The 24,924-nt window shown below is 42.5% G+C and overlaps 2 protein-coding genes across 2 annotated transcripts in view; both read right to left on the reverse strand.

The window, feature by feature from the left end:
* The window catches only part of pld2 (phospholipase D2), an 18,494-nt gene extending 7,123 nt beyond the window's left edge, over positions 1–11,371 (reverse strand). Inside the window, exons 1-13 of the mRNA XM_036524042.1 lie at positions 11,220–11,371; positions 7,367–7,494; positions 6,406–6,533; positions 5,805–5,947; positions 5,222–5,315; positions 4,678–4,743; positions 4,430–4,488; positions 4,073–4,318; positions 3,477–3,620; positions 2,963–3,046; positions 2,308–2,386; positions 1,957–2,067; positions 28–225 (exon numbers count right to left, since the gene is read on the reverse strand). Coding sequence (XP_036379935.1) covers positions 28–225; positions 1,957–2,067; positions 2,308–2,386; positions 2,963–3,046; positions 3,477–3,620; positions 4,073–4,318; positions 4,430–4,488; positions 4,678–4,743; positions 5,222–5,315; positions 5,805–5,947; positions 6,406–6,533; positions 7,367–7,490 — 1,476 coding nt within the window. The 5' untranslated portion in view covers positions 7,491–7,494; positions 11,220–11,371. The remainder of the gene's footprint in view (positions 1–27; positions 226–1,956; positions 2,068–2,307; positions 2,387–2,962; positions 3,047–3,476; positions 3,621–4,072; positions 4,319–4,429; positions 4,489–4,677; positions 4,744–5,221; positions 5,316–5,804; positions 5,948–6,405; positions 6,534–7,366; positions 7,495–11,219) is intronic.
* A 2,229-nt stretch (positions 11,372–13,600) lies between these two features.
* Positions 13,601–22,501, reverse strand: LOC118775396 (TSC22 domain family protein 4-like). The gene is made up of 5 exons (XM_036525296.1): positions 22,418–22,501; positions 20,285–21,527; positions 19,632–19,768; positions 15,946–15,997; positions 13,601–14,552 (listed from the first exon to the last, which is right to left on the reverse strand). The coding sequence occupies exons 2-5, from the start codon at positions 21,401–21,403 to the stop codon at positions 14,412–14,414; spliced, it is 1,449 nt and encodes a 482-aa protein (XP_036381189.1). The 5' UTR covers positions 21,404–21,527; positions 22,418–22,501; the 3' UTR covers positions 13,601–14,411.
* Positions 22,502–24,924: the final 2,423 nt, after the last annotated feature.

The raw sequence follows: 24,924 nt of genomic DNA on the forward strand, positions 1-24,924 counted from the left end.
GTATGACTAAACTTCACCCAGCCTCACCCCTTCCTCTGCCTCTGTGCTATGATTGGCTGTTTCCGCATTTGCCAGATCAGTGAGCCTGTAGTAGCTGTCATCCCACCTCCCGAAGGCCAAGTCAATCCCACCTACGAATGCCACTGACTGGTCAATGGCCACCATCTTCTCATGGTGGGCCCAGAGAAAGACGATGGAGGAGACATGGTCAGGATGCCTCATCACCTGGAACATGGAAAGTGTAACATATAGGGAGGAGAAAAGGAACAAGGGATGCAGTTTTAGGTGCAATTATAAAAATATATAGATGCAGTTATAAAAGGTATCAGATGCACTTATAACAGTGTAACATCTGTGTAACAAGTATAAATATCTGTTAGGCAAAGCCCCATATAAATGGAACCAAAGGGTAATAAAATATTATTACAAATGCCCCTAACTAATGCAATCGATATCACTGTAAATCAAAACCAGTTTAAATCAGCCCATATTATGAACCATTTGTATTAAACCCCAGGTGAACTTCACAAAATCAACAACAGTCACAGAGGAATAGGTCCCCAGGAATTATGTATTTTTGTCATGCCTTAAAAAGGCCATGACTCATTAGGGTGTGACTCTCATTCTTTAAAAACATGCTGACAGGGGTTAAGAACACAGTCAAAGCTAAAGTTAAATTTAAGAATAGCTGGGGGTTTTTCCTCAGTTTGGTCACTCCCACTGCATGTTACACCACTTGCCATTACAAAAAACTTCCCTGAGCCTAGATACTACACCACAGAACAGGGGGTTAAGATCAAGCGTGGAGTTTCACTTTGACTTTGTTAAAACTGTGGATTTGGGGTTATAGAATTGTGCCAGGTGCCCTGAGCACCTGGAAAAGGTACTAAGTCGATGACATAAGCCTCTTCTTCGTATCCATCTGTTCTCATTTTCCATTGATGATGAACATGACACAGTTCACTCATAAAGTCTTAGACATACATCTCTGAGGAGTCTGATGGCCTGATAGCCTTTCATGATTATTTCCCTGATCTGCTCACCACTTTACCTTATCAGTGTACCAAAAATAACATTAATTCTCAGGATGATTTGTAATCAGAAACAGTCTGAAGGTTGCTGGGATCAACAAAATGAAACAGAATTGACATCAAAACCATCTCTGTTGCAGGTGAAGTAAAAGTGTAGACCCTTACAAATGAATACTCATACAGAAAAAGAGGAAGTGAATCTAACACGTAGGACAGTTTTCCCTTTAAGAGCTAGAGCTGGAGTGTTTATAATACCTTAGTTGAGGAGAGTGAAGCAGTGTCCAATCAGAAATGTAAACCCAATACTAAAAATATAGTGTTCTATCCACCACACCACACTGCTGCCCTATTCATAGTCAAGTCAGGCTTCACTGGTCAGCGCATGAAAATCAATTTTTACAATAACAATTTCCTTTGCAATAACAAGATACAGAGGATTTCATAGACATCTGGAGATGAACACAAGTGCTATAAATTTGGTGTGAATATAATGTGATGACGTCCAATAAAAGTGAAACCCTGTGGGAGAGAGAGATTTGCACAATATTTATAGAAAAAACATTCTGTTGTTGTTAGGCAGTCAGTACAGGCAAGTTAAGAGAGGATATGATAGCATGCGGAAGGCTATAGAAGCAGAGTAAATGCCAATCCCCCCCCCGGCTAAAACAGACGTCCAGGGACTTTTGCCTAAGTGCGGGCGGCAGTGTTGCATACTGGTAGGGAGCAGGAACGGTTGCCAGCTCAATTCCCCGCTGGGGCACTGCTGCTGTACCCTTGGGCAAGGTACTTAACCCAGAATTGCCTCAGTAAATATCCAGCTGTACAAATGGACAATGTAGAAATTGTAACCTATGTAAGTCGCTCTGCTAAATGCCAATAATGTAATGCAATTCCACAGTAGAACGGTGTCCTGTGGGCCTCTCACCTTGATATTGGGATGCATGTTCATCAGTGTCCTCTTGCTGTAGCCACTGTTGATGCCTAATGCCAGCTCCACCTCCTTGTACAGAAGCACACACACTTTCACACCCTGTTCCTGTAGGGGGCATCAGCAAGCCAGGGAAGGTGGTGCCGTGGGGGGGGGGGGGGGGGGGTCGGTGGGGGGGGAGGGAGGGAAGAAAAGTCTTTAACATATCAAAAGAGGGTGAAGGAGAGGGGAAAGCGAGGGAAAGAAAAAGAAGCGAAGAGTGGAGATGTATTTTAAAGAGCCAAAAAGGAGGACATGAAAAGTAGAAGACTGGAAAGAGGGAGAGGGTAATGACGACCGGGCCCTTACCGCCTTGCGCTTGAGGATCTGATCCAGGCGCCAGAATGTGTCTGTGGCCGGCCGCTTCAGGAAGACCTCGGGGCTAAGCCTAGAGGGAGAGAAACCCGGTCATCACACTGAAACGGAACGAGCAAGTGAGAGCACAAGAGAGAGGGAAAGAGAGGAATAAAGAGGGAGATCACCCATCTGGATTTCACCCATGCAGTCCATACTTCTGTCCCTGTGTCTGGTTCATACTGTCCTCACAAATGGCTGTCATGCGCATTTAAAACAGTCTGAATAGCGTGCTAACTGAAAAGCTGACAATATTTAAGGTATTAATGCTTCATAATTATGACCAGCAAAAATGACAACACTCTCTCTGATCACATATAAAAATGAATTTACTGCTGCTGCATTTTAGGTATCTGTATTTGACTGTTCCACTGTCAAAAATTTCCAGTCTGCATTAAGTTCATAAAAAGTCAAGCAGTGAGATAAATAACATCTACACTGAGAATTGTAAGAAAAGCTCCAGAATGTCCACATGATAGCATCATTTGCTATTTTAATTTTTGATTACATCAGACATTTCTCCAGGACACCTGGGATCTACATCATCTTGATGCCACTGTAATGTGTAGTGTGTCCACTACTGAGAGCACAGAGAATCACTGCCACTCACCACCAGTCCGTGATGAAGATTTCCTCCTTGGCCTGCTCCAGAGCATCAGCCAGGTCTGCAAAGTAGCCACTTCCATTCACATACCTGTGAATCATCACACATAGCTGTCAATCAAAACATGAATGTCAATGCATCTGTCAATCAACACACACACACACACATGTCCGAATTTGTCAACAATCAACATCCGTCAATCAACCTGTACTAATACAGTCACTCAAGGAAGACTTCTATTTGTCGATCAACACAAACACACACACAAACACACATACACATGACCACATGCATGCACGGAAACACACACACGCACACACGCACACACACACACACACACACACACACACACACACACACACACACACACACACACACATCCATATGCATGCATATCAGTCTCCTTCTTTCTCACAAAAGTTCCCTTCCTCTATCTCCATCTCACACCCTTCCCCCCACCGAACCCCCCCATCCACCCCCCCCGACCTCCAGCTCATCCAGCTCCCCACCAGCTCCTCACCACTTGGTGAGCGTGTCCTCTCGGGGTGGGGCGTAGCCCTGGAAACGGTGCGTCTGCAGAAAGTCGCAGCGCTCCGCCAGCCTGCGGATCTCATGACTCCACCACTGAGCCTGTTTGTAGCTGCTGCACTTAATGATCAGAGTCCTACAGACAAAACACACGTATAGAGCACACATCAACTGCTGTATGGGTCAGTGGGTCAGCAGCACTTATATGGGAGGAACTTAAGTGTGGTATCAGCATGTCTGTGCATTGTGCACTTCAGTGTGTGTCTGTACACTTGTAAGTCGCTTTGGATAAAAAGCGTCTGCCAAATGAATAAATGTAAATGTAAATGTAAATGTGTATCTGTATATACGTGCACTATATGTGTGCATATGAATATAATCATATAAACAGATTTGTATCTGCACTGTATGTATCATTGGTCTGGGAGTGTTGTTAGCCTGGTCTGACACTGTTGCTCATTGAACTTGAATGGATACAAGTCTCGTCTTTTGTGCTGGAAGTCCCTCTGAATAAAGGCGCCTGCTAAATGAATGTAATGTAATGGACCAGTATATATTGGCGTGTATGGACCTGTGTCTGTAGCTCACCTGGTGAAGTTCTGGATACATACTCCATGCTTGGTATCTGTGTGGCATCGGCCCACCTGGACTTTGAGCTCGGGGTCAAAAAGCAGCACAAAGGATATGACCCCCGCCTCTCTGTTCATGTAGAGAAGGAAGGAGTCCTTGACCACCAGCCAGCGGCGTGACCAGCGGTAGCAGAATAGGTGGTGACCGATGCAGTTCAGGCCCTGGATGCGATGTCCTCCTGACCTCTTCAGGATGAAGCCCTCCCTGACACAGACCATGAAGTTATCAGTGCTACTGCAGCACAGACACACACAGACACACACACAAACACACACAATGCTGTTGTCAAACGCATTTACAGATTCATAGACTTACAGGCCTTTTGGTCCCAAATCCTTTATGAAGGAGAGAGGACTGACATCCAGAAACTCCAGCTGAAAAGACAACATGAGCAACTGACTTCTGCCACATCCTGCTACTGTATTGAGCATGTGGGTACAGGGTAGGGACATCCTGTAAGTGTATATTAAAGAACATGTGTACAAATGTGTGTGTGTGTGTGTGTATGTGTAAGACAAAAGGAAAGTATGTGTAACATAAGTGTGTATAACAGTTGCACTCACCATGCCATCGTAGTTCTTGCAGAAGGTGTTCTCCAGCAGGCCGTTCAGATAGTCCTCCAGGTATTTCTGCAGCAGAATAAAGTGAGAAATGCAGGATTTACACAGTGCAGAAAGTGTCTTCAATACACACAGACATAATTAGCATAGTTGGCAACATGGTTAGATTGTTTGTCAGTCTGCCTATGCATGCGTGTATGATTGAAAGGCTGTGCCAGTAGGGATGTTAAAAAGCACATTTACATTTATTCATTTAGCAGACGCTTTTATCCAAAGCGACTTACATAGGTTACAGCTCTTTACAATGTTATCCATTTATACAGCTGGATATTTACTGAGGCAATTGTGGGTTAAGTACCTTGCCCAAGGGTACAGCAGCAGTGTCCCAGCGGGGATCGAACCGGCAACTTTTCAGTTACGAGTCCTGCTCCTTAACCACTATGCTACACTGCCACACATAAAGTATGTGCTTGTGTCTGTATATGTATGTGTCTATATGCTTGTACGTGTGTGAGTGTGTGTGTGTGTGGATGTGCACATCCAATACCGGCTTGCTAGATGTCCTTCTGGCTCTATCTCCACTATGAAGAGACGGCATCTCCTCCGTCATAGCATTTAACTGCTGCCTCTGAATTGCAAACCTGGGAGACAGGGGAAGAGCGGAGAAACAGAGGGAAAGAGGGCAGGGGAGAGAGGAGAAAGAAGAAAAGAGCGGCGAGAGGAGGGTGGACTAGGTAAGGTCAGAGAACGGGACAGCGTCATTCCTCACACTGGTGATCACAGCAGTGATGGAAACCTCAGCAAACACAGAACTGGTAAATGCAGCATGCTAGCACCTATGACCAATGGTTTATGAAACATAATCTGATCTAAAAGTGTCCATAACAACAGCAGAGATTGCAGTGGCAGTAATAACAGCAGTTGGTGGAGAAATAATAATGACAGACTGAAAACTGGGAACATGCTGTTGACATATAGCTATATTACATTAGTGTGCAGACACCTATCGCACTGTGTGAAAAATAAAGCAATTGATGACAGGAACAACTGCATTGACAATTATTGAGTCTCTTTTTTGTGTCAATAAAGTTATTTGAATGTGAATGTTAATTTGATTGCCTGCAGCTGACCTCCCCAGGGGCAGGAAGTGGAGTAGCATCTTGTGCTTGTACAGGTCACGATGCAGCTCCTGGAAGTGCTTATACTTCCTCTTCACCGTCCAGCTGAACTGACCATGTGTGAGCCGGACTGTGTAAAGCGTGCACACACGCACCTGAAAAAAGGGGAGGGGCAGAGTTACTGTACATACACACACACACACCACACACACACACACACACACACACACACACACACACACACGCACATGCACACACCACACACACACGCACACACCACACACACACACACACACACCACACACACACACCACACACACACACATCCACACACACACACACATCCACACACACACACACATCCACACACGCACATCCACACACACAAATGCAGGTTGTGTTAAAAAGAGATAAATAAAGGGTTAAAACGAGAAAGTTATATACACACACAAACCTAACATCATTTCACACAATCACCCACACAAAGAAAGTTACACACGCAGGAAATCTGACATACAGAGGGCATTATACATAGGCACACATATCTGAGAAAAGGGGGGTAAGCGACAGAAACGACGCAGACCCCCACGCAAACCTGAGCCCCAGCGCTGACCTTGGATCGTGTGGTGTATCTCTCAGTGCTCTCCACCCGGCAGGTCACCGCTGTCCCCTGCAGCAGCAGAGGAACTCCTCCTTCCTTCGCTGCCTGCAAGTGGTGGACCACCAGGAAGGGGCGCTCCTCTGGGGAAGGGAGGGCCAATGCTAGCTTCAGTTCTCAAACTGCACCTCATCCGCGGATGCAGAATCACACGGTTACCGCCCCCGACACTCCCAAACCAATCATCAGTTTCGGCTTCATAAGTCAAAGCAGGAACAAATTCTGAAATTTTTCATTGTTCTCGGACTGATCAAAGCAGTCAAAGGGACAATGCTCAAAAATAAGTGTTTTTGTGTGGGAACAGCTTTTGTACATGAAGACAGAGATGTATGAAACAACCAATTCTGATCCTGTTGTGTGCATGACTAACAGTCAGCAGTGCATAGTGGTTAGGAGAAATATCAAAGTTATTGCTTCAATTCTCAGGTGGGGCACTGTTACATACCTGGGCAAGGTACTTAACCTGAATCACCTCAGTAAATGCCCAGCTGTATTAGTGGATAATATGTTGTAATTGTAAGCTATGTACGTCGCTGTGGAACATATGTTAAGCAAACGTAAAATAACTGATTAGAACATGATCTCATTTCATTTTAAAAACTACAAGAATTACTCTATCCAAATACTGTACGTAAATCCATACAAAATGTAAAGCTTTGAACTTTGTATTGACAATTAGCATGGTCAAGTGTAACGACACTACAACATCACATATGTATGTAAAAACACACCTCTACAAATTTAAATTTGAATACATATCAATCATTCCCTCCCTTTTACTACTAACCCTGTTTACATTTAAAGGGGAAACCAATACCATTAGATAATACCTTAGGTAAAGATAAATCAATAACATTTAAAAAGGCAAGCCAGTTTTAAAGTCTTAGCTTATATTTTAAGATCGTTACAAACTCACCGCTATTCTGCTTGAGGCTGTCCAACTCATCCTGTGAAAGGGGACTGTCGTCATGAGAGTAGAATCGCCTCATCAGACCTCGAACCCGGGTCGCCTCCACCACACTCTCCTCTGTGCTGGCCATGGTACTGCAGTGGAAAACCGGGTGTTACCACGGTGAAATCTAGAAACTGCTGCACTCTCCTGTCGTTTCCATGGTGATGTCACAGAGGTCAGTGCAAGAATCATTCTTTCCTTTGATACAAGTCATTTCAGAGTATGACTTGAAAGTGCATTTTTGTCCAGACATTGTTTTTTTTTTCACATACATGCCAGTCTGTGGCTGTGGAGTAGTTTTGAACATTGTAAAAAAAAAAATGAGTTCAAAAAAGACAGCACAAAAGTTGAATATTTCATGTGGCTGAATTCATTTTTTAAATAGATCTTAATACCCTGGGTTTGACCACTTGTTATTGGTACGGTTATTATGGTGGGAAATGGGGTCAGGGTTAGAGTTACTGTTGTCATGAGGGGTTATTGTTGGCATGTAGGCTGTTCATGAATGGCAAATTCTGTTGTTTTAGTGTTCGGTTCAGTGAAGGGATAAGGGGTATTCCCACAGAAAATGTGCATACATCAGCACCAGACATCCCCCACCTACACACACACGCGCGCACACACACACATATATGCACTTACACACAGAACTGAGAGGAGAGAAACAAACCAAAACATTTTCATCAGAGGGTTAGAGGAAAGACAATGGCTGATTTGGTGAATCAAACAGAGCTAAAAAAGAGCATCTGGGTCAGAGGACAATTCACATGCTCCACAGATTGAGATCATAGAGATCACAGTCACATGTGGACAAATCTGTGGTTGTGTCTGTATTCTTAAATTAACACTGTCCTATTAATCCTCGTTTTTTTCCTGTGCAAGAGTATATTAACCTACCTGCTGTTTGATTCAAACGAGGTCTGTGTGATATGTGACACAGCACCTTGAGGAAGTAAGACAAGGAACCACTGATGGTTCTGATGGCATCTTGTTCACTAATCCCACCTACATATTTTCAGATGAATTCAGGTGGAAAACCACTTTTCCATTATAATTGCCTTTCACATTGCATTACATTAATATCATTTAGCAGATGCTCTTCTTCAGACTTAGAGGTTTTATCATTTTTACATGCGATCCATTTATACAGCTATTTACTGAGGCACCTGTGGGTTAAGTACCTTGCCCAAGGGTACAGCAGCAGTGCTCCAGTGGGGAATTGAACAAGCGATGAGCCCCACGCCACACTACTGATCTTCACAAGTGGCACAAAACAGAAAGCAAGAGAGCAATCGCTGTTCGTTTGAAATATGGCTGTGCGCGCAAACACTCAGTTAAACTCCCCTGATATTAGAAACGACAATTATTCATTGACTGTTCTCAAAAAGGGGACGGGTGGGGTGCTAGGAAACAAGAAAGCTATTACGACTATTTCTCACAACTAATTTCAGAAATCCCACAAACTCTCCCACTTCATATTCCCATGTTCAGTGAAATGCCTTTCTATTTATGTGTTGTTCAGTGGTGTACTTCAGTATGGTAATGCTCAGTCAATGTCCTGAAATTGGCCCCTTACTGACTTGTCAAAAGAAAAAACCACAAGGCGGGTTATATTCAAGTTGTACATTTGAAATTCAGCAAAACTTAAAACAACACTAAACTTAATTTAAAACTCAGCATGCTGCAGGAGCAGCCAATATACAGACACACACTATTCTTACAATGTAAAGGTGCAGAAAAGTACACAGATTACACAGATTGGCATTTTCTCTTGGACTGTTTTCAGTGGAAATTTCAGTGGCTCTCTATGACAATAAAACTAAGAACTAAAACACATTATAACAACATGTAACATGTTAAATGCAAACAAACAAACAAAAAAAGCTGTAGAAGGAGAAGAGGAAGAGGAACAACCTCCATGCACATCACAAGGCCCATCATGGCTTCACCAAGCTACACGCAGTCTAAATATATTCCTGAGTGCTGTCAAGAGGTGGGAAAGATGCAATTAAGTGCCGGGTTGAAGAGAATCAGACACAATGGAGGAGGTAGGAAGATACAGAGAGCAGCTTCAAGTGCTTTTGGGAGTCGATGATGCAGTGAGGCAGAGGTGACAGTCTGTCTGCTGAAAAGCAGAAATATCGAAAAATAGCCATAAACTGCAAAATAGTTACACAATATGACTGAAATGTCAGCCAATTATCAATTATCAGCAGTGGAGAGATTATTACAGCAATAAAAATAATTTCTGCTATTTGCCCGTTAGCCGTCCCTGCAGTATGGTGAATGTGGCGTGATGTCTGAATACACACAGCTCAGTTAGTGAGAACAGGAGTGTGTGTACGTGGGGGTGAGCAATGGCATGAGAACGGGTAGGCCTACTGTTGCCACGGCAACCAGGTTCAACGTGGAACCCTATCCTGACTTTCCTAAGTGGCCCAAGCTGATCAACTCTTCATTCTTCACTCTTTACTTATATGCAGAACTGCATCCCCAAAGAGCATGCTCTGCATATGAATATACACTGAACAACACAGCGTAACTACTCTTCAGAATGATTTACTTGTTTCGACTGGTGCCTTTATCCACGCCAAATCACATAGCTCTCCTTCTTCAGGATTTTCTGTGAATAAAGCCACATATTTACTGAAGCAATGCAGGTGTTACCTTTCTAATCTATCTAATCCACAACCATACACTGCATATACTTTTTAATCCAATGTTAAGGTGGGATCACTTTTAGTAAACAGGTTGCTTGATGATGTTCTTTTATTTGATCATGACCATGAAGTAGTGACTGAAAAACGTTCTGTCACAGCCTTAAGGTCACTTACTTGCAGTATCTACATCTCAATTATGAAAAAAGTCCTACTTTATTTAAATAATGTTCAATGTTATGCATTGCTGCTCTAACAAGACTCTAGCAGCCTTGACCCAACACTGTACTCACCAGTCAACTCTTCAACTTCAATTGTAGACATTGGAAGGGCAAGAATTAGGAAAATGACAAAATGGGAACAGCATATTTCTTTCATCTAATATTTTAAAAATATTTCTAATGCAGGATCCCTTCAACATTGACATACAAAAATTGTATAAACCTAACCAGTACGACAAAACATGAAAATGTTTCTCACTATAAAGTGTTATTATAGAAAGTGTTAAGATTTGTGTCAGTTTTGTAGTCATTCATTCCTCTTAAAAAAAAAAAAAAAAAAAAAAAAAAAACTGTTAAGGATGTCATCCGAAACCTCGCTAATTCTGGTGTTCAGGGAAAGTTCAACAAACTTGACAAACGTCATTTGTATGTTTTTCCCAAACGTTCACTCAACGTACACGAAACGTTATGGGATTACTCTTCTACTCTGAAAGTTGACTGAAGCAAGGATATTCAGCATGTTATTATGACTACAGACATGTGCGAGCGAAGAATGAAGCGTTTGTATGTGTGTTCAAGTAGTTAACATTCTTGTCCCTTCTCTCCATCTCTTCCGGATGTACGGATCTCCCCACCCACCCTTCTGTACATGGCAGACCAGTTTCCACGATTCCATAGGGGCTGGGAGTTGGCTGGTTTACAGATTAAGGGGAAAAAAAATCTTCATGTGCAGGACAGGAAAAAAAAACAGCAAAGATAGGCTATCTGGTTTCCAAATTTTAAACTGATATCGAGATATCTGTTTATCTTCCCTGTCAAACACTGATTGCAAATTAACATGATTACAGCATTTATTATGCAAAATTTGAAAATGAAAGAAACTGAGAAAAAACTAAGAATATAGAGGAAATGCGAGCGATCTGGAGCGAATTTACTTACTTTGCAGAGTGCGCGCAGCGACTTTAAAAGCGACAACAACAGAGACAAAAGTAGCTCAGACTCCAAATAACTAATTCCATTCGTTCGTGACAGAGATCCCTTTATTAACAGCTACTCTCAGTCTATCATTCTTGCTTCCCGTTAGTCATCCTCCCTCCACCCAAGTTTTATATAAGAAAAGCTTTCCCAAATCACACTGGAGTAGCCCAGGGTACCGTAATACTCCGAAAAAAACAACCCCATAAACAGAAACCAAGAGGGGTAAACTCCAGCCTCCAGTTAGGAAAATGTTGAGTGTGTATTCCAATCTATACCAACAGCACGCTGAAGGCCCACATTTGAATGCACTCAGAACGTCTCTAACTTCTTTCGGCGAGTACAATTTTGAAAAGCGTTGCTCTGAATATTTAATACGAGCCACTGTAACTACATCCGCTCCCACTGAACTCGTTACTTCCCAGAGCCGACACCCGTACCTCTCTGTAAATATAACCACCGATGGGTTAATGCCCGCATCGTAGGAAGAGAGGAAGACAAGTGTGACGCATCAGACGACGTTCCGTTCACCCTGTTCGGTCTGTCATCATGTTTAACATAGAAACGGAAAAAACGTACACAGCTGGGCGGTAAATTTATTTTGCACAAATAGTTGCGGGCGTGATTCCATTTTCAACGTGATAACTGATAACTAAAATATTTTTCCGCACGGGGAAACAGGTCTGTGTTTAATAACATGCACTCAGTACCTGCGTGTGTTCACTGTCGCTCGATTTAGGCGTCCTTTCTCACAGCCAGGCTTCCCTGGCTTGATCAATACTCGACCGTGTTTGTAAAAGGCTACTGACACAGATATGTGTCTGGCGTTTTCCTCTAGACAACGTGTCTGAGTTTTTTTTTTTTTTTTTTTTTGTACACTGGCTGTGATAGGTGGGCGGAAGGATGGAAAGGTAACGTTAGTGAAACGGGACAAGGGAGGGGTACGTCACTCCTAACGTGCAGCTAATATTCTTGAATGCCCACGTGCAGCGGGATGTCTTTAAAATGATACGTTGAAACGTTTGTATTGATGAAGTCATTGCTGTCCTAGTTTGCGAAGTTGAGAAAAGTACATACATGACATACATTGTTGTCATATCAGACCCCCCCCCCCTATCCAGAGCGGCTTACATAGGTTGCAATTTTTACACCATTTTGTCATCCATTTATACAGCTCGACATTAACTGAAGCCATACTGGGTTAGGTACCTTGCCCAACGGACTAGCGGTGTCCTAGCAGGGAATCAAACCAGCAACCTTTCAGTTATTATGAGCCTTGTTCGTTACCACCAAGCTACACTTCCGCCTAATAGAGTCCTAATTTCTAGAAATAATGTGTAACGGTTTTATATGCTCTTAAAGTAGCATACTGTGTAATGTGTATGGTAATCGCAATAATTTAATGTATAAGAGCATTACCACGTAATGGGTGGATAAAAATATAGTTGAAATAAAACGGTCCAAATTCAACTGGTTTTCTTTATTTAACCCCTGAAATTCTGCAAACCGTGGTTAAAATATTCTTTGTTCTGCCGCATGGTGGCACCATTGGATAATATTGGAGCTCCATTTCAAATTAGGTCCACTTAATAAGACATATTTGTTCTCCGTGGCAGAAGGGATATCAAACGGGTTACTCTGTTCTAACTCATTCCAATGCCTAGAGAGAACACCTGCCAATTCCATCTGTGGAGTAACGGAATGGAGCTCATGTCTAGCTGGTCAGAGGTGAGAAAAGGGTCTAGATCAGGCACCTGAACGGGCTGCTATTCCTCCTGGCGCACTAGAGGGCACTGCGGTTGAAGAATCACTGTAGTAATCTGGCATCATCCTAGGTAGGACCAAATGTCTGAAATAAACTGAACACATGCACATGAAAAAAGGTGATGCACCGCAGCTGACTGGTTGTCCTTAGGTGGCTATAATTTCTCACAAAAACTCAGGGATGTCAGATAGCTTTATTGAATTTGTCCAAATTGAGAAACAGGTCTTAGATGTCATCTGCCTTGATATACTGCGTATGATATGATAAGGCCAATGTTTACAGTTTCCAGAGGCTAAAATTATTTCACCTCCACAGGTTGGGTCTATAAGAAGAACAGCACCCTGGAATTTGTAAAGTTCTTCAGGGAAGGCAAGTCTTAAAAGAAAGTAGTGAAAAATGATTTAAAATATATCTTCACCATTACTAAAACCATGGCTGAAAAATTAATCAATAGTGGATAGACACATTTCTATCACAATTTTATTGCAGCTGTTATTATCATTACAATGATCAACAGCAGTCATCAGAACAGGATTATTAATGTCACATTTTACATATTAATCACACACAAATGCAGGCTTCCTGTGGAAACATGGCAGGATTATTGGCAAAAAAATTAATACTAAAATAAAAAACCACAATAACGGGTGTTGGCATTCCTTTTTTATCTGCTCTTCTAGTCTCTCATCCAACCAGTCTGTCCTTTTTCATTCAGTCTTCACTCTACTCACCCACGTCTTTTAACCCACTCTCTCAACTTTCCTTTCACTCGTCCAAGTTTAAATATGTCAGTTTGCAGCTGAAGGCTTTGAAGATTCACTTCCATCAGCCCCATGTAGAGTTCTCACAGTGCATTAGGTAGTCAGTTGACGCAATACATCAGAACAGGACGAACAGGGAAAAGTGCATCGAACGTGTGAAGACAGGCAGATCTTTAATGAAAAGCCAACCAAATTATTTTTTATTTATTCATACTTCCTCAGTGTGTAATCTGGTTTTGCACTGCACCAAAGATTTGCCTTTCCTAATATAAACTAATAGGTTCAATAGACCATTCTATTTACATTCCTCATTTGCTGTCTGTTGAGCAGAGCCTTTTCGTGCTTCCTTCTCCTGCTAGTTTCTCTCTGCATAAAGCTCCTATTGCACCCACTCTCCATTTCTCCCAGCACCTAATACAGTTCTCCCAGCACATAATACAGTTCTTCCTCAATCCCTCCGTTTTAAGGCCTGTGTGATGTAATAATCTGTTTCTTCCTCTTTGGGTCTGTATGATGTAATATTCCTTTCCTCTGGGTCTGTTTGATGTAACATTCCCATTCTCTCTGGGGCTGTGTGATGTAATATTCCCTTTCTGTCAGCACCTGCATGATGCAGTTCTCCCTCCTTCTTCAGTCTCTCTCTCTCAGGGTTCGCAGAATGTAGTTCTCTCTCTCCAGCTGTGTGTTCCTCTCTGTCAGCTCCATGATCTGTTCTCGCAGCACGTCCACCTCTTCTCGGACCGCGAGCATCAGGTGGGTCTTCACCAGGTCCTGCAGCGCAATTACACGACGATAATACACGAGACTAATCTGACGACATACAAGAACAAGATGATTGAGCAGGACAATGTACCTTCTCAGAGTCAGACTTTAAGATATGCCTAGCATCTAATATTAAGCAGAAATTACAAACTGTTAAGTTGTAAGAAAAACCAATGTGTCACAAAAACTACAAATATTAAGGAACAACCTCACCCTCATGCTTACTTCACGTTGCTTCTGACAAACGGCAAAAAACAAACACAGGATATACATAGTCTTTTATATTATTCCATTAAAAACTGGATAAAAGCATACCTCCTCATAGCAGCAAAATTAATCATATGTTCGACAGTGCATAACAGCTAAATACCATAAATACACTGTCTACACTCAAGGGGAATTTAAGAATTACAACCCATCCGAACCAATAAATTTCCAGATCAAAGCCTCACTTGGAAACCTCTAGTCAATTAACACACATCAGAGACAATTTCAAACCTGCTGCCACCAGTCCTCCAGGATCGGTGATTTAGAATAATTTCTACAAAGCTGCTTAATTTAGCCAAGTTGCAATAACAAGAAGCTATCTAATTTACCTAAATTCATAGCAAAATCAAAGATAAGAATGCTATTGTAGGTTGCTAGCGAGCTACTTAGCTAATCTGGCTTTGCAGTCTGTTAGCTATTGTTGTTGCCATCACTACAGAAGCTAGCCACCTAGCCAGCATCTGTAGTTACTTTTTGTTCATGTGTGACTAGTTCGGGTACATTAGTAACCACAGCTAGTTTCTTAACATAATCAGTGTCTAACTGACAGATTGCTAACTAGCTAGCTTTATTCTGACTATGCAGTCTGCGTATTTCATTGCTGACAGTGGGTGTCTATCTAAAATTAGATGTTTTTTTTAGGCTACAGTTATAAGCTGCCAAATGTTGACATCTTTTTTCTTGTGCTGTATTCAGAGGAAAAGGGCTCTGGGAAAGTTGTAAACAGGCTCTAGCTATATTCATTGGAACTAAATTGTTTTATTTTTAATCTACACTTCAGTTCAGGGCTCAGAGGTTAAATGTCACAGAAGCGCATAACTCTCAGGACTCTGAATGTCACACAAGCAGTTGTGAATACTTTCAAAACCCAGTTATAGTAATGTTATACAATGACCAGTTATAGCATATTTCACTACAATGGGTCCCAACATGTTTCAAATGACAGTGGTATGAAGACGGTAATAGACAATCCCAAACCCACACACACATACACGCACGCATGCACGCACACACACGCTAGAACACTGAGATAAGTCACCATGACATAAATGACAACAGTACTTGTGTTTTGGGTTTGGAACAGACACAAACGATGACAGAGAAACAGGGCTGACACACAGAGACAGCCTCTCACCATGGCCTGCTCAATTTTGTTGTCGATTGCCATGATCCTTTTACTGGAACCACTGCAACAGACAAAACATAAGAAAAGTCATGGTTTTAAGCAGGTGTGCCCATCACTAGTATGCATGCCTTCATTTTTCAGTCTCAGTCACTCACAGCCAAATGCTAAGGGGTAATACATGGGGCAATAATATGATGACATGCATACTTTGTGTTTTAAAAACTTTGGAAAACAAAAAATCACTTTTCAGAACCTTCTCCACCGTTGTGCCCCAACGGTGGAACGAATTTCCACACTTAATCCGTTCTGCTGAATCTCTCACTATCTTTAAGAAAAATCTGAATACACAGCTGTTCTGCACTCACCCGAACACCAGAAACACTACCACCTAAAGCAATTTTTATATCTTAAACTTAGTCTTCCATAAAAAAAGTATTACTCTATGGTTTCATGCACTTTTATCTGTACCAGCTAGCTTGTACCTTGTCTGGCCAACTAGTAAAATGAGGTCATGATGCGCTTCTAATATTGTTGACTCCTTTTGTGGCTTTTTGCTTGTGATGTACTCTGCCTCACTTGTAAGTCGCTTTGGATAAAAGCATCTACCAAAAGAATAAATGGAAATGGAAATGGGTGAACAACTGAACCAACTGCAGACTGAACAGTCATGGGAAGCTTAAAATTTACGACAGATATTCCAATGCCCCTACTTTACTACAGATATTCCAATGCCCCTACGTACAGTAAATTAGAACAGCTTGCCATTGTTGTAAAGACAGGAGTTTTGAGCCATCATTTCACTCTTCCACCTCTCTGTGAGTAAAATCCTACACTTAAGTGTATCACAGCTCTATGAGGTAGCGTGATAACTTCATGCATGCAGTTACCTTTGTGCCCACCCAACTTGCTGTCCTTGAATGCTGTGGATGTCTTTCACTCAAATAACAATTATATATCCACATTTTAAGTATCAGAAATTATAATATAAATGAAAATACAGTGTACAATAGCACTTCTTCTCGACGGATTGCTAACAAAGACACATAATGCTACCATACTAATATTTCAACATCTCAATTGGTCATGTGTATGTGTATGTATGTTAAACATTCCTGGCTATCAGTATGAGGCCAAGGAGGGTGGATTCCAGCAGCCAAAGGTCTGCTGATAACCGCTCACTGATCAGTGACACAAATTTTTAAAGCTCATGGGGATGAGAGATAAACTTTCTATTTTAGAATACATTAGGTAAAAGAGCAGTTTGACATTTGCCAAAGTTTTTGAGGTCTGACTGCACTGAGTCACCGATAACTTCACAGTGTAATTGGGCGGCAGTGTAGCATAGTGGTTAAGGAGCAGGGCTCGTAACCGAAAGGTTGCTGGTTCAATCCCTGCTGGGACACTGCTGCTGTACCCTTGGGCAAGGTACTTAACCCACAGTTGCCTCAGTAAATATCCAGCTGTGTAAATGGCATAACATTGTAAAGAACTGTAACCTATGTAAGTCGCTTTGGATAAAAGCGTTTGCCAAATGAATAAATGTAAATGTAATTGTAAGTATTGCATATCCTTACGTCAACAGGAGAAGCTCCATTTCAACTTCTCTCAGTTTCTAAACAGAAGTTCTCCAAACTTTAGCGTTGCACCCCACCCCAATCCCCCTTACTCTAATTGGTATAGATCTTTCATGTCTTCCAATGGCTCTTCCTACTACTTCTGATAACTCCCATCTATTTCTCTGCTTCCCCCTGCCAACTCTCATGTCTCCTCATATATTTTGAGATAATGAACCACCTCCTGATGCCCAATCTCAGACCTCAATGTACCTCACCATTATGTCTTTACTTTTATAACTACTATTACCATAACCTATGCTTGATAACTGACCAATCTATGGCATAACCTTTTATATTATACCCATCATATTTTGATAGGTGTCAAACCATCAAGCAGCATGCCATTGGTGCCATCAAAACCAAAAAATACTGGTCAGCTTCTCAGCAGCCAATCAAAATGCTCCATGTTAGCAAGTGCTAGTCTCACATCCAGAACCTTCAGCAGGTCTGCAGTGTCAAGACTGATATAAGTAGGTCCAGGATGCGAGGATGATCTCAGCTGTTACGTCCATCTTTTCTATGGGTCATTAGGTTGTTTTGGTGAATAAAGTAAGGAAGCCTGATTCTGCTTGTGCATGCATACAAGATGAGTGAAGAGCACATTGGGATCAGTGGTGAAGCTTAAAGTGGAGAGTTCTCCATCTGGTCCACTCATCTGTGGATAAAGGTATCAGTACACATTGCTGAGCGTGTCAGAAACATGACAAGCCTCTTACATGTAAGGAAAGATGTTTAAGACTGCATGAGGCCGGCTCACACAGTTGAGGATTAGTCCATTATGTTCCATTATTTTAATGTGGGGGCCTAGTTTATTACTTTACATAACCCATATCTACAGCTGCACAAGCGAAGTGTACAGCAGTATCTGATCTTGGATTCAAACCTAAAATCTAGAGCAGTGAATTGCATTAGAAGTGATTATATTTCATCCATGTAAGTTACGCAAATCTCAGGTTACGCTAAATATCGAATCAATCCATTTATATTTACTGTACACACTGCAAATATGCATGAAGGTACAATATGAAGGTAAAACAAGCTCTTGTTTGGAAATTTTTTCCCTGTTCTTCTTTGTTTACCAAATAAACAAATTTGACCTTTCAAATTCATGCCACATGAAATGGTCCCTTAAGCCATTTAACAGAATTTATGGAGGTTATAGAAGACCTCATCACAAGATTCAGGAAGATCGGGTATTTTATAAGACAGAATACTGGGTATAACAATGTCCCATGTCACCACTAGACTGAGTGACATTGAATGCCTATTCCATTCTGCGATCCATAAGTGTGCATGTGTATTTGTACTTCCACAGGGCAGACACTCCGTTATTGCGATATTTGTGCCCTATCTGTGACTGTACACACTAGGGTGTGAAGTTCAGACATCTCACACCTTCATGGTGGACAAAAAAAAAAAAACATCCTATGAAAAGGACGGAGGAAAGCACCCACCATTACTGCTCTGAAAAAAAAGAAACTACTGCCTGAAGCACAGTAAGCAAGCATCGGGCGAACTAGGCAACTAATTTTTAGGCTCTAGAACCCCCAAGTTCTAAATTTTCAACCATGGATGTTTGTCATTCTTTTCGTGTTCAGATAATCACAACTTCTTTTCTTAAATGCAACGGCTCACCTGGTACATCTCACCACAGTGTTCTGCATGACAGACTGAGTAGCAGTGGATTTATCCATTTGCACGCTTTAAAATCCCATGTTAACTGCATTATTTTGGTTGAATTGCGAGGCCCGTGTGTTGGGATTACAGTATGTCGATACAGCTGTGCAGTGGCCTGTCATTTTTGGCATTTGCATTTAGAGGCATGTACTAATAACATATACGCCAGTTTTGTCTGGTTTAAAATTTCACACAGTCCTGTTTGCTGAGCAGCTACATGTGACACTGTGCTGCTACCGTACCATTTGGGTGCATGTACAGGCCATGCTGTAAAAACAAGTGCGGCCATACACACAAAACATTCACTCTACCCACAACAAACAGAGACTTTAAATAGAGACCACTACCACGTACACAATGCCCCTAGGTAATTAGCAGTAAAGCTTTAAATCCACCACTTACCTCTCACTGTCCGGGTCAAATGCCCCCCCAACTCCAAACATGGACTGGGCCAGGCTGAAAGCAGACGCGGCCTGACTGGGGCTCATGTCTTGGTGGGGGTCTCCATCTCGGGACAGGGGGGTGGTCAGGGGCTCAGACTGAGAGTGAAACGTAGGGCGGGGATAAGAGGATGCCATTAATACAGTGAGTATCAGCAGGCTGTCAGTAGCGTTATTTGTTTTCACATTTCTTATCCTGCTGTCATGTTAATCCTCTGTGAAACAACCATCCATCCGAAGGAGTGCCCCACATACACTTCCTCCCTGCCCAAAGCACTTTAAAAATACAGTGATAATTCTTTTGCTTGGGGGACATTCTTATCCAAGGTGTCTTACAAACTTAACCTTCCATTGCAAACATTAAACATTGAGACAGAGGGCTACACCAATAATGCCCCACCAAGGATGTGAACCTGCAACCTTTGGGAGTACATGTGTGTCTCCCTCGCCACTAGAATGGCAAAATATAATTTAAACAAACAGACAGAGTGTTACAATTAATCAAAAGAAGAATGAATGTGACAGCTTCAAATACACAATACTGCATACCTGAAGTGTAGCATTTATTTATCAATAATATTATAATACCGATTTGGAACTACAGATAGTGGTTACCTTCCCCAAAATGTTCAGGTCCAGATGCAACCGGGGAGGGATGTAGCGGGAGCTGCCAAATTCTGAGGGGTGACTGGAGGCTGAAAGGAGGGGAGAGTGCTGCTGCTGTCTTTGGAGGGAGACGGTTTGGGGGACGTAAGTGAGGGGGGAGCCAGAGGACACATCCTCTAGTTTTACACGGAACTGATCCATGTGTGAGGGAGAGAGAGGGTCACAGGGGACAGCAGCATATCTCAACACCGCTCCAGAATCAGCCTTCCCTTCCTCTCCGGCAAAGTGCTTTTCAGGTGACCCCGCGGCTGATCTGCTGTGAGGTGGCAAAACGGGCACGGCGTCCTGTGAATTAGCCTGGTGCCTGGTGTTCTGCGCATGGATGTGTGCCAGAGGGCTTAACACCACCCCTCCCACCTCCTCCCTGGCCCCACCCAGTTCCACCACCTCCAGGGAGTCCAGGGAGTGGGCATGGCGCATGCTTTCCACCACCAAGCGCAGGCCCCTCTTCTCTGGGCCGTCCCGCTCCAGGAAGTCCGTGCAGGTCCAGCGCCCGCGGCAGTACGGCTCCCCGAGCCCCTGACCCAGACGGACCACGCGGAACCGTGAGGGAGAGGGCGGGGAGGACTGAGCTCCACCCTGCTCCACGGACACCTGCCTCCTGAGGAACTTTGGAGTGCAGGGCTGGCTGGAGCTGGAACTGTGCTGACTGGTCCTGGGCAGGTCCAAAAGGGCAGGTCTGTTAGGTCCCACCCTACAGTTCCCTTCACCTCCACCTCCTGACCTGTCCGTGATACCCCCAGTGCTGGAGGGAGGTGGAGCTGTGGAGGGCACCACTGAGCACCCGGGCTCTCTGGACACCTCAGCCTCCATCTGGCTTCCTACCATCCGTGGAGGGGTGACAGGCACAGGGCTGGGCATGTTGGAGTCGGGGGAAGGCAAGTGCTCCACGTTCTGTCCATCACCCACAGACTGTTGCTGCTGCTGCTGTTGTTGTTGCTGGGGTGGAGGCTGATCGGAGTACTCAGAGAAACCCCCCCTCTGGGAGGAGTCCACACCGGTCTGGCCATAGTCCAACGTCACGCTGGTTATCTGGAAACCACTTCTCTTCTTATCTCCACCACTCATTTTGTCCCGAATCACAATCACTTGGCGTGTTTGCTCGCGGGGGTCTTTGTCCCTCTTGGACTGAAGTTCATGTTCACATTTTTTTTTTTTCAAACAAAGCCTAGAACTGGTTGTTGTCCTGGAACTAGAAAACAGCACCAAATCACAAAATAAACAGTGGAATTGAAGATGAATCTTCAAAAAAAAAATAAAAACCACAACAACAACAACAAAAAAAAAATCAGCCTTCGTAATTTTCAACCACTCATATGCAACAGGGAGATAAATGAGACAGATCATCTTAGAGGGACTACAGCCCCTGTAGAGCCTGGTATCATAGGGTCCCGTGGTACACTCCTTCAATGGTAAAGCTTTCAAGTGAACGTCCAGACCGGTTCTGAACACTGAGCTAGCCGAACACGCAGCAACCATTAAAAGAGTGGAATGCAAAAATAGAGGTGTAGACGCACAGGAGAGTGAAGAAACACAGCCCTTGTTTAGTTAACTATTTAACCTGCTCCTTAAAATAGCTGGTAAAAGCCTGAAATGCTATTGTGCAATAACTTATGCGCTCGAGTCTATGTAGATTGGACGTCCTAACTCTGGATGTTTAGAAATACTCTCAAAAACGGAAGAAGAGTTTATTTTACTGATTAGACTATTTACGTATCATTCGCCATCAAAATTTAGATTTCTTCACACTTAAACACTACTTTGCTCCATTGCTGACTATTAATCTCATGTTGTCGTTTTCTTCGCATTTGAAACGTAGGTAGCCATCCAGTCGCTCAACAAATTTGTCAAAGAAAACGTTGCACTACGTAACTATCAATTCACTGTTTCTTGCAAACATTAGTTTACGAAACCACTGAAACAAGGCAGTGGAGTGATGTTGACTGGCTTGCCAACGAGCTTGCAATTTAACGACAGATTCCAGATAACTGAAAACAAATAAAACGCCAGCTATATATTATGAAACTATCAGACTACAGTTTTGAGGTACCTAAATGTTTGATTGCGTCACTGCAACTTTACCTGAAATTGGAACTTTTCTAAATGCCGTCCCATTAGTTTCTTCGCCTCTCGTAGTTACGTGACTTGTTCCATTGCTGTCCTGTGTCCGCGCTGTTCAGCTAGGTAACTACACACGCCTCTCTCAAGCTTACAATTGTTCCTGGCAACAGTTAGCAGCTTCCGAGTTGAGTTTTTCAAAATAAAAGTTCACATCGCCCAAGTTCAAAAGACTAATTTTGACCCTTCTTTCACTAAAAGCTGAAAAATTGAAAAAAAGAAAGAGAGAAAGAAAATGTAACAAGTTATTGGAATTATCGTTTTGAAATAAATATATATATTTAAATGTACTTTTTTAGGCCTGTCATACAAATCTGCCTCAGCTGAAAAACCGATACAAGGTCACCCAAAGGGATTGAATGAATTTATTTCATGTATAAGGCCCTGTAGACTAGCCAATTTTTTCAGGGGAGCATGAAGAAAAATCGGTTTTTTAGGGATAGTGACTGTGATTAGTGATACTGTGTGAAGTAGAAGCATCAAGCTAAATCTTACCATGTCTAAGGGAAATGAGCCATTTTTAGTGAATGGGCACAGGGCCAAAACAGCACTTACTGAGCACTGCCTACGACCAAGTTGACTAGTTACAGCTGTGTTGTTATGTTTTAAGCACATAGCATCAGGACTTTGTCATTCAGTCTAAATGTTTCTGTCACTACTGCTCAAAACAGCTTGCTGAACATTACCTGGTGTATTATATTTAAGCAAGAAGTAAAGCTAAGAAGCCTGAAATGACCACATTTATTTGATATTCAGGGGTATTACTTTGCCTTTCAGTGCATGACAAAGACAACTCTGAGTCATCCAGTCTAACATTAAACTAATCTCCAAATATGAACATACAATTTCCCCATTCCGTGACAGGTTGCAGAATCAACTCAAGTGAGCTTCCAAATCACATACAGTCTTAAAAACAACTGAGGATTGGCGCACCAGCAATAAGTAGTTCTGAGTGGGGTTATAGTGACATCTGCTGGTGAGAGAGAGAATAAAACCATCTTTTGCCAGATCTGTCTGACATCAGAATCTAATCATACCACAATGCTCTATGAGTATAATTAAGCCTTCAATCAGCAGGGTGGCTAAAAAAATGCACAGATGCTCAATCTGTTTTGCAGTTGAAATACTCCCAGTTCAAAGTATTTATTTATCAAATAACTGAAGACGTCCATAAATATCACAATTGTTCGATTTTATTTTTAAACATTTAATAATACAATTAATAGCAAGAAACACCAACTAGGAGCTCTACTAATTGGGCATACATGGTCAAAAACCCCCAGAATAATTTTTTGACAACTATATAAAGGTAAATCACGCTTCACCAGTTCTGTCTGGCCTGCTCTCTCTACTGTGTGTGTTCCTGTGAGCAGTGCTGCCCACTTTGAAGTGACATATGCAAATACATAATGCTAGGGCAGATAACTTACCCAGCAAACCCTTCGAATGATGATTCCTGTGATTATGCAGAATGACCAGAGAAGCGGATAAAGAACATATAAAGCAAGGAAGGAAAGGTTTAAACAATTTCCTGACCATAGAGGAAAAAACAAATCAGTACCAGGACTGAACATTTCCAGTGCATTGGAAAATACCTTTAGATAGTCAGAGGCACTAAGAGGCAATGGCAATGGCAGTGTAGTAGTGTGGCATGCAGGGAGGGATACTGGTGCTTGACCTGCAAACAGCTTTCATTATACAGTGCAGTGTACTTATCTAGGCCTACGAACAGACTACAGAGCATAGAGGGTATAAAACTGTGTGAACAGCCCGCTTGATCTTTATATAAATTCATGTCTCGTGCATCATTTGTTGGATACCCCAACCCCCGGCTTGAGAAGCATTTCTTCTGGGAGGTTTGTTGCAGAGCTGAAACACGCCAGAAGTCCCACCAAATACCAATGATGTCAACCCGGTCACATTTAGCATTCGCTTGCCCAGCGCAGATCCAAGATCAGTGTTGCTGAGTGGAGCTGGGATCAAAGGCGTAGTTTGGAATGAAACCTAGGCCTTGTTTTCACACCACAGTCACAGCGTGAGGCTAAGAGGGGAATACCGCCGGGATTCAACGCGGAGCCAAACAACGTCCGTGGAGCTCTGTGACACACCCATTTTCATGTTGCTCAGAAAAATACAGCCTCCCGAGTTCAACCAGATATTTTGCCCAGATCTCCAGTCAGTCATATGGATACATTTAATCTTGTGAAATTTAATCCAAGTGCTTTTCTGTTCCCTCCCTGTTCATCGGAGTGGTGGGGGAAGGACATCGTGAACCTTCTCATTGGTAGTCAGAATTTGGGATGATATTAGATCCTGTATCTTACTGTGCATTGCACTGTAATAGCCTCTCAATCAAGGATAAATATTGATGCATAGCATATAACACATTTTATACTGTATTTTGATCAGGGTTCCCCTTTAAGGCCACACTGATATTGACATTCATAGGTCACAATAATATTTTTATCACA

This window comes from Megalops cyprinoides, chromosome 3 (genome assembly GCF_013368585.1).
Source record: "Megalops cyprinoides isolate fMegCyp1 chromosome 3, fMegCyp1.pri, whole genome shotgun sequence".
NCBI lineage: Eukaryota > Metazoa > Chordata > Actinopteri > Elopiformes > Megalopidae > Megalops > Megalops cyprinoides.